The sequence below is a fragment of the Peromyscus eremicus genome, chromosome 8a (assembly GCF_949786415.1).
Source record: "Peromyscus eremicus chromosome 8a, PerEre_H2_v1, whole genome shotgun sequence".
In the NCBI taxonomy this organism is placed as follows: Eukaryota; Metazoa; Chordata; class Mammalia; order Rodentia; family Cricetidae; genus Peromyscus; species Peromyscus eremicus.
The window spans coordinates 59,795,604-59,815,515 of NC_081423.1; the positions used below are offsets into that span (position 1 = coordinate 59,795,604).

Below are 19,912 nucleotides of genomic sequence, written 5' to 3' on the forward strand. Positions count from 1 at the left end.
TTTGGTGATCACTGTCTTTCCCCCTATCTAAGCCATGGCCCAGAGGAGCAGGTCTGGGACTGCAGAGGAAACCAGGGGCTGGCCCAAGTCCCTGTGGACTCTGCTGGGCTGGGCCGGGCCAGGGGCGAGATGCTGCTGGGATGATTCTCTGGGGAGAAGGGAATTGAAAAAGAGAGACATCTCCAAGGAGGGTGGAGAGTGAGGGAGGCTGTGTCACACACACACACACACACACACACACACACACACACACACACACACACACAGCTTCCCTGCCTCAGCCTCAGCCTCACTCACTAGAGAGGCGAGGAGAAGAGCCTTCTTCCTCTGCTCTCGCCACTTTCTCTCACTTCCCCGCCCATCTGTGCAGACAGCAGCTCCACAAAGTTGCCCTCAAACTTGAACGGAGCTGAAGCCTCCAGCTTCCTGGGAGGTTCTCACAGCAGTAGCAGCAGCAGCAGCAGCAGCAGCAGCAGCAGCAGCAGACTCCAGCTGTGAACTCTGCTAGCCTTGAGAAGCTCTTCTGAGTCTTCCAGCAGCCAGCTGGCCCCCAGGCCCCTGCAAAAACACATCCACCCTTATCCCGGAGGTTTGAAATCTGAGCTGGGGAATGGTGTGCTGAGGACCCTCTGGAGCACACTGTGCCTACCTGGACCTGAAGAAACCCAAGGCCCACACCAACATGGCCAACCCAGGGCAGCCTCAGTTTCAAGACCCAGGCTCCACCTCACCCCTGGAGCTGCCTGAGATGGAGAAGCTTCTCACCAAAGTGGAAAACAAGGATGACAAGGCTCTGGGTCTGTCCAAGTCTCTGTCGGGGGCTCTGGACCTGGAGCAGAATGGCCACAGCCTGCCCTTCAAGGTCATCTCCGAGGTGCACCGCCAGCCCTCCCTCCCTGGCTCCCCTTCCCGGGCCAGCTCTCGGCGAGCGTCCTCTGTTGTCACCACCTCCTATGCCCAGGACCAAGAAGCTCCCAAAGATTACCTGATCCTTGCCATCGCCTCTTGCTTCTGCCCCGTCTGGCCCCTCAACCTCATCCCCCTCATTTTTTCTATCATGGTAAGTCCCGTGCTTTGTGCGGGAGGAACGGGGTGGGCGCCCCAGGATGGCAGGCATGTCCTCTGGGAAGGGACTTAAAGCAGAGAACGGTGGGGTGGTGGAGCCTTGGTGAGAAACATTTTCTTATCTCCTGACTTCCCTTCTAGAGGGACCGAAGGCTCCATTCTGTTTCTTCTTTCTTCATGTCTGCCCCCCCCCCCCCCCCCCCGTATCCCTGGGAAAGTTCTTCCTGACCCTTCTGGCAGAAGCATTCAGGGGTTCATCTGGAGTGAAATTCTGCAGGAGAGAGTGACAGCCAACGGGTGTGTGTGTGTGTGTGTGTGTGTGTGTGTGTGTGTGTGTGTGTGTGTGTCTTGATTGCTTTTTTTTTTGAGGTGTAGGGGGGCTGTCTGAGTGGGGTTCTGTATCAACAGGGAGCGTAGCCAGAAGAGGGCTAAGGGGTTCTGAATGCCCCAAGGAGAGGCAAGCCTCTTGGGCCACCAGGGCATTATACCAGCTGCCTCTGTTTCCAAGAGCCACAGTGGCCTTGCTGCACTGGGATCCTGGGGCCTGACTTCCCTTGGGGCCCATGGGGAGGGAGGGAGTTGTCAGGGTGCTGGGGGTTGGGGCACAATGGAGATCTCGAGGCTCTGAGTCTCCTGATTTTCCAGATTCCACCAGCCAGCTTTTTTTGGTTTTGTTTTGTTTTTGTTTTTCAAGACAAGGTTTCTCTATGTAGCTGTGGAGCCTGTCCTGGAAGTTGCTCTGTAGACCAGGCTGACCTCAAACTCACGGAGATCCGTCTGCTTCTGCCTCCCAAGTGCTGGGATTAAAGGCGTGTACCACCACCACCCGGCCCAGCTGGCTTTTGCTGGAGATCTGGGCACAAGTCAGAGAGCATGGCCAGCCTTGCCAAGGAGGGGGCATGTGAGCTAGTCTTGGCTTCTGCAGGACTCTGAATTCTGTCTTGGGTTGTCCTCAAGCGAAGTCACTGGGTAGGGCGGCTACTTCCAGAAGATCTCACAGAGAATGTGTGCTGACAGACAGGGCTAGAAAGTACAGAGACTTTGTACTTTGAGGTTGGGGACAGCGGGAGAAAACAGGCCAGTTAGAGCCAGAGAGCTGGGTGGGTGACACCGTCTCCTTTGGAGTGACAGTACTGCTGAGTCATTGATTATCAAGCCACTGGAAACTGTGGTCACTCCTTCTGTACTTCTTCAGACATCTCTGTCCACTCCATTAGGTTCCCATATGATCCAGAGCCACCTGACAGGCCATGGGGACAGTGGCGGCATCTCGAGTATAGAGGCTTAATTCAGGAGACAGGGTGAGGCAGGGTCCCGAGCAGGGCCCATCTGAACTTCCCAGGCTGCCGGCTGCACTTGGGGACCACACCAGGCTCCAGGGTGTAGCTAATGGCTCTGGGCAGAGCCAACTTCTTGGTTACAGAGAAAGATCCCAGGAAGGGAGACAGGAGGGAAACCACACAAGAGCTCAGGAGAAAACAGATTCTAGAATTATCTTCTGGGAATTGGGGGCAGAGTGCATTGTCCTTGCCCGAAAGAAGCTGGGTTGAAGACCGTGAGACCACTGGACCTATCTCTGTCACTTCTTTCTCTTTTTCTGTATTTGAGTCGGGTCTGATGGGCTAGGAGGAAGGGACAGGACTCTAAACCAGACACTGGGACAGAGTCCCTGGGGCTGCTCTCCGGGCAGAGAAGCTTCTAAACAGGTCCTTAGGACATACTGCAAGAAGTGCCCAGGCCAGACACAAACACAAGGGAATTAAGTCATCTTGGGCAAGGTACTCAACCTGCCATCAGTTTACCCATCTGTAAAGTGGGCAGAAGCCTAATGCCTGCATTAAAGAGCTGAGAGAGGCTGAGATGAATCCCCACAAAGTGCTTAAGAACAGCCCAGCCCAGTGTAAGTGTGTTCTGTGGTCACAGGGACTAAGTGTTGTAGGAAGTCTCCCTTCTGGGGGATGAGAAGTCACTGTGGGCCTTATTTATTTATTTTTCGGATTTTTTTTTTTTTTTGGTTTTTCGAGACAGGGTTTCTCTGTGCAGCTTTGCACCTTTCCTGGAACTCGCTTGGGAGACCAGGCTGGCCTCGAACTCACAGAGATCCGCCTGGCTCTGCCTCCCGAGTGCTGGGATTAAAGGCATGCGCCGCCACCACCGCCCGGCTTATTTTTCGGATTTTTGAAACATGGTCTTGCAATATAGCCCAGGCTGGCCTCAGACCCATGTCAATTCTCCTACTTCAGCCTCCCAACGCTAAGGTGACAAGAGCGGGCCACTACACCCTTCATTTTCTAACGGGGTTTAAAAATAGCTTTATTAATGTAGTGATTTATTAATGTAATTCGTAATGTAATGCTTTATTAGTGTAGTTCATATATAACTCACCCACCTAAAGTGCATGGTTTAATGGGTTCCCTCTCCTTGCCCCCTCCTCTATCTCATATGTAGCCCTAGATAGTCTAGAACTTGCTGGATGAACCAGGTTGGCCTTGAACTCATAGATATGCCTGCCTCTGCCTCCCGGCTAAAAATAAAAAAAAACTAGCCAGGTGTGGTGGTGCACACTTCTAAAACCAGCACTCAGGAAGCAGAGGCAGGAGAGTCTCTGTGAGTTCAAGGCCAGCCTTGTCTATACAGTGAGTTCTAGCACAGCCAGAATTACATAGTGAAACTCCATCTCAACAAACAAACAAAATAAAGCAAAACAACACCTAAAGATTACATACGACAATGGAATGCCATGTACTGTTTCAATATAGTATACACAGTGTCATATTCAAATTAAACATTGATATCTCCTCACCATTTCCTTATTGTAGAAACTTTCAGAACACTTTCTTATAGTTTTAAAAATGTATAAACTGGATGGTGGCGGTGCACACCTTTGATCCCAGCACTCTGAAGGCAAAGGCAGGCAGATCTTTGAGTTTGAGGCCAGCCCAGTCTACAGAGAGAGTTCCAGATCAGCCAGAGCTACACTGAGAAACCCTGTCTTGAAAAAAACAAAAAACCAACCAACCAAACAAAAAATGGATAGTGCATTGGGCTGGGGAGAAAGCTCAATTCGTAAAGTGCTTTTCTTGCAAGATGAGGGCCTGAGTTCAAACCCACAATTCACATAAAAAAGCTGGGCACTACACATCTGTAATCCTGATGCTGGGGAAGTGGAAATAGGCAGATCCCTGGGACTTGCAGCCAGCCTAGGCAACTTGCTGTACTCCGAGCAGATGGCTGGGGATGTAGCTCAGTAGTAGAGCACTTGCTTAATTTGCCCAAGGCCTTGTGTTCAATTCCCAGCACACACACACACACACACACACACACACACACACACACACACACACTCCCCATCATGGTTGCCCTAGTTGGGGCTATATGCACACATCCCTGCCCCTGTTTGTCTTGAGACCCTGTGGCTTAGGTCTTGAGGGTGTGGACATCCTCCCGCCTCAGCCTTCCTAGTGCTGAGATTCTTAGGCAGGAGCCTCCATACCTAGCTTTAGATCAACTGTTAGACTGAGCAGGAGCAAGAGAACTTCCTGTGCCTGGCTTGTGGTTCCACCCAAGCTGTTGCAAATGACAGGACCCATCCTCTTTATGGCTGAATGGTCATTCCATGGTTTTCGGTGCACTCAACAAGTTACATCTTAACCCCAGCTGATTGTAGAATACTTTCCTTGTCTTCAAAAGAAACCCTGTGTGTGTGTTAGATATTACTTGTGTCCTGGATCCCTCCCAGCCCAGGGTGGCACCAATTTTCCTGTCTTCAGAGTTGCCTATTCCAGGCACTTTAGAAATGGAATTATATATAGCTGGGTGGTAGCAGCCCATGCCTTTAATCCCAGCACTCAGGAGGCAGAGATAGCCAGATCTGAGTTCAAGACCAGCCTGGTCTACAGAGCAAGTTCCAGGACAGCCAGGGCTACACACAGAGAAACCCTGTCTTTGGCCTTTTGTGACTGACTGCTTTCACACACACAGCCTTCATATGTCATCTGTGGTTAGATTTCCATCAAGGTCTGGGGTAGGGGACAAGAGAGACTGAAGGGTCTGGCTGAGCATGGCATTCAATGCACCTGGTGGTACAGGTCTATAATTAAACTACTGAGAAGGCTAAGGCAGGAGGATTGTAAGTTCAAGGTCTGCTTGGATCACAGAGTAAGCTCAAGGCTAGCTTGAATGACTTAGGAATACCCTACCTCAAAATTTTCATTTTTTTTAAAGGGCTGGGTTATAGGTCAGTGATAGAGCACTTGCCCAGCATGTGCCAGGTGCTGGGTCTCATCGCCAGTAATAACAACAACCACAACCACAACCACAGCAACACCAACAAGAGTGGTAGAGGTTTGAGACCTGGACCAGGCTTACTGGCAGCGGGCAGAGGTGGCTTCTGGGAACCCCCTAAGATGTGGATCCACCCACCTTCCACTCATTTGGTTCTTTACTGATTTATTCATTCATCTTGAACGGCCAGTTGCTTCTTTGGAGGGAACAGAGTAGTAGGGGATACCGCCTTCACATGGGTGAGCGAGCCTGTCTTAGGAAACAAGCAGGTGCTAGACAAAGAGGTGGATGGCTAAGATAAGCGGCTGCTGTTTGGCACTGAGGGAGGGGACTAGAGTGTGCTGGGGGCTGTTGAAAGGCAGGGCCTCGCTCTTGGAATTCAAGCCTCTGAAGAGCCCCTGGGGAGTTTTGGGCTGAGGCACCATGTAGTCAGTTCATATTGCAAAACCAACCTTCAGTTGCATGGTGGGAAATGGGTTACTGGAAGGAGATCCCATGTATAGGAAGGGATGGGGATGTCTAAGCTCTAGATGGACTGGGAAGGAAGAACATGAAGGCCTCTGTGTGTGTGTGTGTGTGTGTGTGTGTGTGTGTGTGTGTGTGTGTGTGTGTGTAGCATGTGGTCAGGCTCCACCTCAGGGATATTGGAGCCTGTTCTCAAAGCTAGCTCTGGGACTGTCCACATTTATAGAGTGGAGCTGCTTGTGGCCCACAGGCCTGTCATCCTAGCACACGGGATGTAAAGGCCAGAGGATTGCTGTGAACTCAAGGTCAGAGGATTGCCATGAGGTCAAGGTCAGTCTTGGCTACAGAGCGAGTCCTATTAACTAGCCTGGGCTACAAAACAAGATCCTGTCTCAAAAACCAAACCCAACCCAAATCAACCAACCAAAGAACAACAAAAAGCATGTACTGAGAGAAGCTTCTAGAAGGTTCAAGCAAAGCTGGAAAGGAGGGAGGGAATGAAGGGCAGTCTGAAGAGTCCAGGAGTGGTCCAAGGCCCTGGAGAGGTTAGGTTCAAGGAGGGTGGTTCGTCTGCTGGGTTGGCCATTCCTAGATTCTGGGTGTCTTGGTGGAGAGGTATAGACAAAGGAGAGACGTGAGGGGTCCCTGGAGAGGAGAGGCCTTGAAGCAGAAATACTCAGAGGAAAGGGAGCTGCCAGGGAGTGGAAGGCAGTGTCTCCATTTGCTGAGCAAAAAGGGCCTCATGGCACAGGAGATGGGATGTGACCAGGGACAGAGAGATAATGGCTGTGCGGAGGCTGGAGACTCCGGGTGGGGACTGCCATCAGCTTCTGGGGTAGTGTCACTTGCTCCAATATTATTGTGTAGATTTGTAGACACTGGGCTCTGAGTGCAGAGATGGCATTAGACCAGGGCCAGGTGGTACAGCCGATGTGGGCAAGAGTGGCTGAGGTGACATGACAAAGAGTAGGGCTGGTCAGTGAGCAGGTGATGGCCTTGGATGTGAACAGAGATCACAGGCGGGGACTCAGAGAAGGGCAGGTCCCACCAGTATAACAGGCTGAAGGAAATGTTGGGGGTTCAGATTTCAGAGCGGCGATGGCAAAGGGTGGAATGTAGTTATGGGAATGAATGTCCAAGGGAAGCATCAGGACCAGGGATGAGGAAATCGAAGGATGATGTTACTCAAATTCACGGATGCTTAGTAAGGGTTAGGCACAGCTCCAAATGGTTTAGATGTATTCTCTCATTTAGCTCTGACTGTAGCCCTGTGAGGTCTGGGTGCTATTATTATTCTCATGGTAAAGAAAGAAAGAAAGAAAGAAAGAAAGAAAAAAGGAAGGAAGGAAGGAAGGAAGGAAAGAAGGAAGGAAGGGAGGGAGGGAGGGAGAGAGAGAGAAAGAAAGAAAGAAAGAAAGAAAGAAAGAGAGAGAAAGAAAGGAAGGAAGGAAGGAAGGAAGGAAAGAAGGAAAGAAGGAAGGAAGGAAGGAAAGAAGGAAAGAAGGAAGGAAGGAAGGAAGGAAGGGAGGGAGGGAGAGAGAGAGAGAGAGAGAGAGAGAGAGAGAGAGAGAGAGAAAGAAAGGAAGGAAGGAAGGAAGGGAGGAAGGAAGGAAGGAAGGAAGAAGGGGAAAAGAAAACCTTAAGTGTAGAGACAAGAAGGTAATAAGTGGGAAGCCTAGGGTTGGAACCCAGCCTGGCTGCCTTGATCACAGTGCATGTTCCTACCAACCACACCTCTTGCCTTCTTGGGTGTTCCTGCAGCTACTTGACTTCAAAGCCAGTCTATCTTCTAGGCCATTTCCATGCCCCGGGGATGAAAGGGTCAGCTATCCATCTAGGGTTCCACACTATGTCCTTCCTGGAGGCAGCAGGGTAACAGTCCCCAGAGGGGGTGGTCAGTTTCCTACACTGGGGCTCCAAGTCTTGAAGATACTAGAAGTCCCTGCAGACACAGGTTCAAGCTCTTGGCCTCAGAGAATGCTGCTGTCCGCAGACACACATCCTATGCACAATGGGCCATGGCCACATGGCTGGTAGGAGGTCCACCAGCTGGATGCTCAGTCCATCATTCTCTCATAGTCTGGATCTGAGGACACTTCCAGGAAAGTCAACCCCTCTGTGTGTGTGTGTGTGTGTGTGTGTGTGTGTGTGTGTGTGTGTAGGGAAGCACCATGCCCTCGCTCGTCTTCCTCCTCTCACTCATCTGTCCTCCCCATTAAGGCCATCAGAGGAAGACAAATGGCTCTGACAAGGCTTACGGTGGCCAGGGAGGTGGGGTTAGTGGCTCTGTCTGAAGAGCAGTGGTTACAGATGTCCAGCTCCAGCTCAAGTATGCACTGCAATCTTTGTGATTCCATGGGGGAGGGGCAGATTGGCACACAGGACAGACTGAGAAATGGCCATGTTCTTGTAGCAAGGTTTCGTGTCAGCAGAGTAAGACCCCGGGCAATGGGCCCTCTGTGAGTAATAGTGATAAAACAGGCCAATAGCTGGGCATGTGGCACATGCTGGTTAATCCCAGCATTTGGGAAGTAGAGACAGGAGGATAGGAGTTCAAGGTTAACACCAGCTATGTAACAAGGTATTGGCCAGTCTGGGCTACAGGAGACCTTGACTCAGAGCATCAACAAATATTATTTTTAAAGTCATTATAATAGAAACACCCATCTCGCAGAGCTGTTGGGAGGATTGAGTGAGCTAATGTGTTCCTCCAGCACCTGCACAAAATCTGCACGTAGTAGATGCTTAATACATGGGGCTGGCCCCTGTTTTTACTGACACTAAATGAAACTTTGCAAGGCCAGAGGAAAGGATAAAACTCCTGTGAATGGGAAAGTCTGGCTTTCACCACTTTGAAAATTATCAGGTCCCACAAGGCATTACTGGCACCACTCCATCTGCAGTGGTGACTACAGGACTGTCACTTCTTTGTGGGTTATTCCTATAACACAGGACAGTGCCTCATAGATCCACAGGGACAGCTTCCTCAGGCTTCCCCTGCTCCCAGACAGGATCTCAAGTATCCTAGCCCGGCTTTGTATACTTGATGTAGCCCAAGGATGACCTTGAAGGTGTGTGTGTGTGTGTGTGTGTGTGTGTGTGTGTGTGATTTTGTTTTGTCTTGTGGGACAGGAGCTTGCTATGTAGTCTTGGATGGCCTAGAACTTGCTACTAGACCAAACTGCCTTTGGACTCACAGACATCTGCCTCCTTGACTCCCAAGTGCTTAGATTTAAAGACTTGAACCAACATACCCAGCTTGACCTTGGACTCTTGAATCTCCTGCCTTCTCCTCCTCCTAAGTGCTGGGATTAGAGGCGTGTATCACCATGCCTGGCTTATGTGGTGCTGGGGGCAGAGCCCAGGGCTCTGTACATGCTAGGTAAACACTCCTGCACTTCTTGCCCTCCTTAGGCACGTTCTGTAGCCAGTTGACTAGTGTGTTGTAGGAGCAGCACATTTTTTTTTCATGCTTAGATCTGTTTAATTGTCCATTCATCAACTTAGAGGACAGATGTGCTTAGTCTCATCCAGAGGTTATGTGCTGGTGTCTCCCAGGCCCAAAGACACATGCATAGCTGGGATCTGGGGACTTGTGCCTCTGTGCATAAGGGAGAGACAAAGAAGGGGGCGGAAATGTTTCCTCTTCCTCACCTCTCTCTTTCCAGCAGGGACACTAGTCTCTCTCCATGGTCCTGAATCATTATTGCACGTGCTGCTGTTTCTCTGAAGTGAAGTTGGAGCTTCACTCATTGCAAACCCTGCTCCTGTGTCCTGCACATAAAGTTTACTTCTTAGAGCCCTCAGAAATTACCCAAGGCAACTTCAGAGTTTCTCCATCCCATCTTTTCTTTTGCAGTGCTGGGGACTGAACCCACCGCCCTGCGCACGCTAGGCTAGTGAACACATTTCCTCAAACCTTTCAAACGTTTATTTTGAGACAGGGTCAGTTTCTCCAAGTTGTCCAGACTGGCCTTGAATATTTGATCCTTCTTCCTTTGACTCCCAAGTAGCTGGGATTACAGGTGTATGCCACTGTGCTCGACAGTCCTAAAATTGCTGATTTTGAACTTCTTGTAAATCCCCAAGGTCTTTATCTACATTAGCCTCTCTTTCTTCTAATGTTGCCTAAACATTGATGTCATGGATTCAGTGACCTGGGATAACCATCCAGGTGGCGGGGGGTGACATGGATTCATGACTGTGTCCCAAACTTAGACAAATTCATAGTGCCCAGGCATCTCAACTCCACTTTTCCATCAATCCAGCCGGAGACCTCCACATCATCTCAGACAGTCTCTTTTCCCTCTGTGTATTACCTCCGGTTCCATCACTTCTCCAGGCTGGGCTCTTGTCTAGATCATTATTCATTTCAGGTCTTTGAATCTGCCTCCATCTGTCTAGCCTAGCCGCCACACTAGTCAGACTTACATTCCCCGATGCAAGTCTCGTTTGGTCCACCATTAAAATCCTTCATTAGGACAAGGCCGGCTGTGATGGCATACGCCTTTAATCCCAACACTCAGGAGGCAGAAGCAGGTGGATCTCTGAGGTCCAGGACAGCCAAGGCTACACACAGAAACCCTGTCTGAATAAACAACAACAAAAATAAACCCATTTATTGCCCTCCCGGATCAAATCTAGCCTCTGCTACATACACAGCAGCCAAGGCACCTCCTGCTCCCCTCCCCCTCCTCCCTTCTTTGCCCTCTTCTTCCACAAGATCTCACTGTTTAGCCCAGGCTACCCTCAAATTGGCTATGTAACCCAGGCTAGCCTCAAGCTCACAGTCTTCCTGACTCAGTATCCCAGAGTGCTGGGAAGTGTCACAGCCAGGTGTCAGCCATACTGTATATGGTGGCTCTTCCTGATGTGGCCTTTCTCTGGTAACTGCATCTCCCACCATGCACACACAGTGCTCTACGTTCTGGCTCCTTCCCCCCTCATAAGTGTATTCAGAGAATGAAATACCCTCAGTATAGATCTTTTGTTGTTGTTTTTTTGAGACAGGGTTTCTCTGTGTAGCTTTGCGCCTTTCCTGGAACTCATTCTGTAGCCCAGGCTGGCCTCGAACTCACAGAGATCCACCTGGCTCTGCCTCCCGAGTGCTGGGATTAAACGTGTGAGCCACCAGTAAAGATCTTGACACAAGGTTAACACCCAAATATTAGGAGGGTTTGTTTTTTACACCCCAGAGGTGGGAGAATCTTGGCATGCTTCACAGAGGAGGTGTTACTGGAGTAAGCCCTTGATTGGTGGGAGGATTTGGCCACATAGGATTGGGGGAAGCAGAAGACTGGAAAGGAGCAAAGGTCAGGACTCATCATGCCTTGGGCAGCACAGAGTGGCCTCCTGAAGCTCATGGAAGAGAGCAGTAAGGGTTTAAAGTTGACCGGAGTTGGGTTTTTTTCTGTGGACAGCCTATGAGTGAGTAGATAGGACTATGCTGAGTAGATAGGACTACCTCAGTCTCCATTGTGTGCAGGTGTATGTGCATGTGGGAGCCAAATTATGTGTGTGGTGTATGTGTACATGCGCATTTGTGCACAGGTGTATGTGTGCATGTGCATTTGTGCACAGGTGTATGTGTGCATGTGCATTCATGTGCGGTGTATGTATGTGTGGCAGCCAGAGGAGGACTTGGGGTGTCTTCCTCTATCGCTCTCTTATTGCCTTGTGATGGAGTCTCTCACAGAACCAGAAGCTCTGTTCTATCTACACTGGCTGGCATGTGAACTTGGGATCTGTCTCTTCACCTCCTCTCCCAATGCTGGGCTAACAGACATGCAACTAATAATTTTAAAAATTATTATTTTACATGTATAGTGTTTTGCCTGTGTGTATATCTGTTCACGACATTCATGCATCACCCTCAGAGGCCAGAAGAAGGTGTCAGATCTTCTGGAACTGTTACAGAAGGTTATGAGCTGCCATGTGGGCGTTGGGAATCAAACCTGGGTCCTCTGGAGGAAAGACCAGTGCTCTTACCCACTGAGACATCTCTTCAGCCTCTAAATTCTCTCTCTCTCTCTCTCTCTCTCTCTCTCTCTCTCTCTCTCTGTGTGTGTGTGTGTGTGTGTGTGTGTGTGTGTGTGTGTGTGTATAGCAGGGTGCATGTACATGTGGAGACCAGAGGTCAATTTCTGATGTCTTTCTTAGTTACTCTCCACCTTACTATTCTTTTTTTGGAGTTAGCAATTTAAATTTTAAACTAAGTTTTACCAGTCTTTCATAGTCTCAACAGAGCTGAATGAACATATTTTTTTTTTCAAGACAGAGTTTCTCTGTGCAACAGTCCTGGCTGTCCTGGAACTCACTCTGTAGACCAGGCTGGCCTTGAACTCCCTGAGATCTGCCTGCCTCTGCCTCCCAAGTGCTGGGATTAAAGGTGTGCGACACCACCGCCCTGCTAAATGGACACATTTTACTACGAGTTTGAATTACTCTTTTTATTTTTTAACTGTCACGTTTTCTACGTTTTGGTGTACACACACACACACACACACACACACACACACACACACACACACCCCTTGTGCAGAGGCTGGAGAGATGGTTCGGTGGTTAAGAGCACTTGCTGCTCTTCCAGAGGACTCAGCACCCACACCCGGCAGCTCACAACTGCCTGGAACTCCAGCTGCAGGGGATCTGACGCCCTCTTCTGGCCTCCACAGGCATTCACACATGTGACATGCTCTCACACAGATACACACATACAGATTGAAAAGTCTGAACCTTGTGCTCAGGCATACCAACATGCCTGATTCTGTGCATGGGCGCTGTGGACCTGCAGAGCAAGCGCTGTGTGAACTGAGTCATCATCTCTCCAGCTTTTTGTTGTTGTTGTTGTTTGGTTGGTTGGTTTTTTGAGACAGAGTTTCTCCGTGTAATTTTGGAGCCTGTCTTGGATCTCGCTCTGTAGACCAGGCTGACCTCGAACTCACAGAGAACCACCTGCCTCTGCCTCCCAAGTGCTGGGGTTAAAGGTGTACGCCACCACTGCCTGGCTCATCCCTCCAGCTTTTAAAAAAATTATTATCATTCTTGAGACAGGCCCTCACTATGGTGCTCAGGCTAAGCTTTAACTTGTGATTCTCCTGCCTCAGCCTCCTGAGCACTAGTATGATGGACTCACTCTGCCACACCATGCTCTCTCCACCTCCATTCTGATCCTCACTAACAGCTAGAGAGGCCTTTCAGAAGTGGGTTTCCAACCATTCCACCCCCCTGCCCTTCCTTTATCAGCTCCAGCTGTTTATTGAACCAAGACACATTTTGGGGGGGATGGGGGAGGCTTCTGGAAGTTACTGGAAGACACCAGTAACTAGCAAAGACACCCTTCCCATCCTATAGCCTCTTATCCCCACTCTGTCAACTCTAGGCACACTGGCCTTTATCTGACACCTCCTACTATCCTCAGGAGTGACTATTGAGCATGTGCACATCTGCCCTACAGGCCATTTGCACACGGCACTCCTACCCATCCTTCACATCAGCATTGCAGCCCTGACATGGTGCGTGGTATAAGTATCAGCAGAATGAAATGGTAGAGAACAGAGATCCTATCTAGAAGGATCTGGTTTTTTTATTTTATTTTGTTATTTTTAAAAATTTTATTTATTTATTTATTTTTTTTGGTTTTTCGAGACAGGGTTTCTCTGTGTAGCTTTGCGCCTTTCTTGGAACTTTGTAGACCAGGCTGGCCTCGAACTCACAGAGATCCACCTGCCTCTGCCTCCCGAGTGCTAGGATTAAAGGCATGCGCCACCTTCGCCTGGTTTCCAGAAGGATCTTTAGGAAGCTATTGCCACAGCTCAGGTAAAAGGGGAAAACTAGGTACAAGGATGTTAGAGAGCAGCATAGCAACGGATTTGACTAGGAGAGGAAACACATTATTATGGTGGGCTCTGAGAATGTGGCTCAGTGGTAGGGCCATTGCTTAGCATGCACAGGCCCTAGGTTCAATCCCCAGTGCTTAAAATGAACAAAGAGACAAGAAACCAGTTGTGACTTAGGTGGTGGATGCAGCTGTTGCCAGTAAGTGGGGTGTAGGCAAGTGAGAGGCGTCTCAGAGAGCAAGGGGCAGCTGGATGCCACTATGTCCTGGCAGTCGCTTGGGGTGGAATGCAGTTAGGAGATGGGTTAGAATCTGAGAAAAGAGGTCAGGGCACTGACACAGGGGTGGGGATACATTCATGAGGAGAGAAGAGAGGTTATGTCTCAGGTCTCTGGCCCTTAGTTTTTTGTTTGTTTTTGTTTTCGTTTTTTTTAAGTCAGGGAAGTGGGGCAGCACCTGCCACCCTGATAGGACGATTCTGAGGCAGGGTGAGATCTCTAGGTGGCACCCTGAGCAAGCTGCCTGGTACAAGTCAGGGCTCAGTTAATCACTGTCATCATTACCACCACCTCCACCACCTCCACCACCACCACCACCACCACCACCACCCCACCATCAAGGTACTCAACTACATGTCTCTGCTGCACAGGTCCTGAGCCTCTTTGAGTCAGAAGATAAAATATCTGTGTGGGCCTGGTCATGCAGGCCTGGAACTCCAACTACTTGGCAGGCTGAGGCAGGAGGATTGAGGGTTCAACAATTGCTTGGGCTACAGAATGAATTTAAGATCAGACCAGAAGCCAGGCGGTGGTGGTGCACGCCTTTAATCCTAGTACTCAGAAGTCAGAGCCAGGCGGATCTCTGTACAAAGGTGTATATAGATATAGTTCAGCAGTAAAGTGCTTGCCAAGCACAGGCAAAGCCCCAGGTTTTATCCTTAACACTACAAAACTCCAAAACAAATTCATCTTATGCCCGGACTTGCTGGATCAATAGAAAGAAAAATACAAAGGGGCTGAGAGTCAGAGGCTCCATGTCCAGTCTCAGCTCTGATGACCTGGGACCTGGGCCAGTGTCCTGTCTGGCTGAACACTGTGTTTTCAAGTATAAAGTACTGAGAAGAAGCCTCCAGTGTGTCTGTGGCCCCAAAAGCAGCCACACCCCAGTTAACCCTCTGTGCCTGGGCAGCCTAGAGTTTTGGGCAAGTGCATGAAGCCCAAGAGGGACAGAGAGACTCTAGGGTAAGGACTTTGAAGACATGAAGCCAGCCCTGGCTGGCAGATAGTCTTAGGCCATAACAGAAGAGGCCTGGGGTCCCTGTGTGGATGTTTGGATACACCTCCTACTAAGGCAGCCAGAGCTAACCCAGGGGCCTCCCTGTCCTTACCGTCTCCACTCCTTCCACATCCACCTGATTTCACCAGATTCACTGGGCCCCAGAGAACTGAAGCTCACCACCAAGAGACCACCAGGGTTATCACAGCCTGGCTTCCCTTGTGGGATCACAAAGGTGGGCTGTGTTGAACAAGGTCATGGCCATGGAAGGAACTAGGAGAGAGGCCAGTGCCTTTGGTTTTGTGGCAAGGAGGAGGTCATGGGAGAAGGGGATCAGGCATGCTGTGAGTAGAGAAAACCACAGGACTGTCTTCCTGTCCCCATGTGCCTGTGGAATTGCACTTAGGAGGGGTCTGCAGGGTCTCTAGCCTGTCTCTTCCTGCAAGTTGGCTTGGACCTGCCCCCCTCTTAGTTCCTTGATCTCCACTATATCACCTGCCCCTGCCACTCTGTCCCTGCCCTGTCACTACCCTGAGAAGAAGCACCTGATATTGCTTGTTTCCTTTGCCCGGCAGTCCCCTGGGAGAGGGGTCTGCCCAAGAAGCCCAGGTCATGTGTCCTGGAGGAGCCTACTGGACTGTAGGTGGTCAGGAGGGTGAGGCGTATCTGGAAGTTCACAAGACCATTGTGTGGCTCCCATGCCACACGGTTGAGGGGCAAGCTTCCTGAGGTTTCTCTGCCCTCTCTCTGCAGTCTCGAAGTAGTGTGCAGCAGGGGGACATGGATGGGGCACGGAGGCTGGGCCGCCTGGCACGACTGCTCAGTATCACCTTCATCATCCTGGGCATCGTTATCATCATTGTGGCTGTCACTGTCAACTTCACAGGTGAGTCACAGGGGCACGGAGCAGAGAGAGAGCCCTGGGGACAGGGCAGTGGTAAGGGTGTAGCCATACCCTTTCACTTCAGTCAAGACTGTTTAGGTGAAGAGGGGTTTTCTGACTCATCTTATGCCTGGACTTATGGATCAATAGAAAAGCGTCTAGAATGGGCACTGCCCTAGGAATCAGAGACAAATTCCAGTCTCAACTTTGATGGCCTGGGACCCGGGCCAGTGTCCCATTTGGCCGAACCTTGCATTTTCAAGTATAAAGTGCCGAGAGGAAGCCTCTACCACAGAGGGCTTTTGTAAGCCTTACTTGGGATAACGGATGCGATGGCTTTGGAGACTGATGACTAGGCCTCCTTGCTGCACAGTCAGGGTAGACTGGAAACACGCTGCGTGTTCGGAAGAAGACAGCAAGCAGCGCTGTTAGTACCTGAAGGTGGCCCAGGGCACTGGTCTGAGGTGTAAACCTTTTTCAGAGGACACTGTCAGCCCTAGCTTTAAGGGTGTGGAGGCTATTTATCTCAGAGCTGTCCCAAGCGTGGGACACTCTGGGACATTTCTGTTTATTTCAGAGATCAATATAAGCCTCTCCCATAAAGACCTTGCTGTTCAAAATGTGCTCTGTGGTCTTGCTGTACCTGGGGCTGTTTTAGACTCTCAGACCCCACTGAATGGAAATCTGCATCTTAGACTCTTTCTTCCTTTCTTTGGTGGTGTTGAGGCTGGAACTGAGGGCCTCACTCATGCTAAGGAAGCGACCTCCCATAGAACTAGCCACCAGCCCAGAATGTGCATTCTAGTAAGATTTCCAATTCAGGTACCAGTGCAGGTGGTGCTGGCCTAGAGTAGGAAGTGCTCAGAGCCTGGGGCCCAGTGTAGGGTCATGGGCAGTCTTGTCTACTCAGGAGAAGCAAGTGTACAGGTTTTCGGTCAGAGTTCAGATCCTCCATCCACTTCCTGTGTAAATGAAGTTTCATGTTTCATAAGCTCTGAGCCTCGACTTCCTCTGTCAGCGCGGAGTTTGATGGGCGTTCAGGCATGCGAGTGGCAGGGACCAGCAGCCGGAAGCATTGGGATCCCTATCACTTACTGTGTCCCAGGCTACTTGTTCTGCTGCTTGTCACTGTTGCTGGGACAACTTTGGAACTCAGTTTGGCAAAAGAAGTTTGTAGCTTTCCTAAAAGGTATTTCCAGATGGGCGGCTCTAGTCCTGTGCAAAGCTGTATCTAGACACGTGAAGGGAAGTGACAGGAATGTGTCTCATGATCTTGTCCGGCTTTCAGTGTGTTGACTTAATTTCTATGCAGGGTCTCTCCTTAGGATGGCAGGTGACAATCACCAGGGATAACAGTGTTCTAATAGAGTCAAACATGCAAACCAGTCCAGTAATTAAGCGGTAATTTTAAAAAGGTGATGTACGGGGCACTGTGGCTTGTGTCTGTGATCCTAGCACTTAGGAGGTGGCTGCTGGAGGATCAGAAGTTTAAGGCCAGTGAGTTTAGGGACAACCCTAGGTCACATGAGACTCTGCCTAAAAGAAAATCAATCATCTTTAGGTTGGGTGTGGTAGCTTGTGTTTTTCATTTCAGTACTCGGGAGGCAGAGGCAGGTGGCCTGATCTACATGGCAAGCTCTAGGCTAGCCAAGGCTACTTAGTGAGACCTTGTCTTCAAAATAAATAAATAGATAAATAAATAAATAAATAAATAAATAAATAAATAAAAAAAATTGCTTCTAACAACAGACTAAAGGTCCCAGGATTGATTTTGGTTGGTTCAGTTAGTGTCACATGACCTTTCTCTAACCAATCACCAAAGCCACAGTCTTCTCATTGGTGGGAGTCCCTGCATCAAGAACCCCAAACCAAAGATGTTCCTGGCCCTGTACCTCATCCTGGTCACCACTTCCCACCAAGAGACAATTTAACACGGGCTCACAGCTCCTTAAATCGGGGCTCTGAAGGCCCAGTGTCCTCTGCACAGTTTCACTATAACCCTTCTTTTCTTTACAGTTCCGAAGTAACCGCAGAGCTGTTTCTAGCGGAGGCAGATGCCAGCCAGCTGGAGAGCTTCGAACCCACACATCCCCACACATTACGGAGGACAGGACGGTGGCTGCCAAGTCCCCACCTGTTCCCAAGCTCCAAAAGCACAAACTTGGAGGGAAACCTCTACAGCACTCCACTGTTAGCCCATGGCAGACGGGAAGGAAAATCTGGAATGAAGTTGGCCGTGAACCCAATGAATAAGCTCATAGACACATCACTTGCCTTTTGACCTCAGTTCTCAGGCTTGTTTCTTATCCCCACGATTCCTGGGACTTACACACAGCATAAACTGCCAGAATGGGAAGAAAACCAGCTCCACAGCCAAGAAAGAAGCACCGCACACCCTGGTGTCTGTGAACACGAGCACAGTTTGGGCCGCTGTCTTTTCTACTTTTCTTGATAGGGAGCAAGCAGACTCCTTGCATGCTTTGCGTGGAGCATCCACGGTGATCCTAGCCTGAGTCCAAAGGTGAAGGTTTCACTCAGCATGGGCCCTGAATACCCACCGGCAAAGAGGCAAGAGCCATGTGGAAATCTTCCACTGAAGATTGGATAGGGATAGCATGACACACCGGGCCCTCTTACTGAACTTCAGCCTCGAGGTTTCTCTACCAAGGACTCTGGTTCCAGAGCACCTTCCAGAACCATGGGGCCTGCCTCTTGCTCCCCACCTGTGCTGTAGCCAGAGGCACCAACCTGGAAGTCCTTGAACTTGACCTGACCCAGGTCAGCCATGGGGGAGGGGCAGAGCCTGGGCTCTCTCCTGCCACTGACTCCTTAGGGGTCTGGGATCCCATCTTGGTAACCCGTGCAAGTGACTCAGGGGCCCTCTATAGGGCGTTCAGGGATCCTACAGAGAAGAGCTGAGGTGGACCCTGGCTTCAGGCTGTTAGCCCAGCTTTAATGGATGCTCTGTGCCTGGTCCCGTGTCCCTGGCCATCCATAGCAACCAAGGCTCTCCCTAGGGGTAACTTTGAAGCTCTTACTGGACTCTCTGATTCATAGGCTCTCGGGAGTCTTTGCTGCATTTTGTAAGGGAGGGGGCTAGAGAATTCTTAAGAAGGCTTGTTATTTCTTAATCTGGAGCCCCCGGAGTCTAGAAGGAAAGGCCCAGCTGAAGGGTCAGTCTAGAGAGTGGGGACTGGGGCAGGGAGTAAGGGCCCAGTAGCTACAGCCTCTGTCTTAGGACCTAGCAGAACATGGGAAAGGAGCCGAACAGAACCCTCTGCCAACCAGCCACCTGCTTTTTGCCTCTGCTTCTCCAGTTTTCTGCCAGGCTTCACCTGCTGGCCTTGCTTGCTCTGAGCTACCACTACCCAATGTCATACCCCCACCACCACCACCACCTTCAGCTCAGATCTGGGAGGAGAGGAACGATCCAGGCTTTCCTTGCCCGGCGGCTAGGGCTACTGGCTTCAATGGGGGGAATGGGCCTAAAACCACAGCCACACTGGGTGGGGAATGGAAGTTCATCTCCTCTGAGCAAAATTAGGACCTGCTACCTCCTCCCCAGGGCTCCCTGCCTGGCTCCCTACAATCTCAGGGGCCCTGGGCAGGGCAGGTTAGCAGAGAGCACTGGCCGCTAGGAGAGGCTCTGGGGCTCCCAGACAAGGTCAGAGCACCTGCTGGGAGGGCCGAGGGGTTGGGAGTGTCTCTCTGGGGTTGATGCCCCTAAATCAGGCTCCCACTGGGGGAATAAACTTGGGCTTATGTTCCCAAAGCAGGGACTGGCTGTGCACCCTTTACAGGATCTTTGAACCTAAACTAGAGATGTCCCCATTTGCTGTGGGAAGTAGGTGTGTGAGCCCAGAACATGTGTGTGAGGTGAGAGGTTGGGTCAGAGGAGATGTACTGTCTATGGAAACAGCCTATCACAGGCTCCTGATCTTGAGTGGACGGTTTGCTAAAGTACCCCCCAACACACACACACACACACACACACACACACACACACACACACACACACACACACACTGGGGGTCCAGCTTCAGGACCCTCAAGAAGAGGGAACTGTTATGAGGGATTGTCATGAGGGGAGAAGAGGCAGAGGT

General features: G+C 50.4%; 1 protein-coding gene across 1 annotated transcript; it reads left to right on the forward strand.

Annotated features, from left to right (window-relative positions):
• Positions 1-241: 241 nt before the first annotated feature.
• Trarg1 (trafficking regulator of GLUT4 (SLC2A4) 1) lies at positions 242-19,133 on the forward strand. Its single transcript, XM_059271238.1, has 3 exons — positions 242-1,060; positions 15,680-15,812; positions 17,826-19,133. Exons 1-3 carry the CDS (start codon positions 683-685, stop codon positions 17,834-17,836), a joined length of 522 nt encoding a protein of 173 aa, XP_059127221.1. The 5' UTR covers positions 242-682; the 3' UTR covers positions 17,837-19,133.
• Positions 19,134-19,912: the final 779 nt, after the last annotated feature.

Excerpts from the sequence above, each read along its gene's own strand:
- Trarg1 (XM_059271238.1), top strand. The coding sequence starts at position 683 with ATGGCCAACCCAGGGCAGCCTCAGTTTCAAGACCCAGGCTCCACCTCA. Across the intron at positions 1,061-15,679 it reads CCCTCATTTTTTCTATCATG|TCTCGAAGTAGTGTGCAGCA; the intron begins GTAAGTCCCGTG and ends CTCTCTCTGCAG.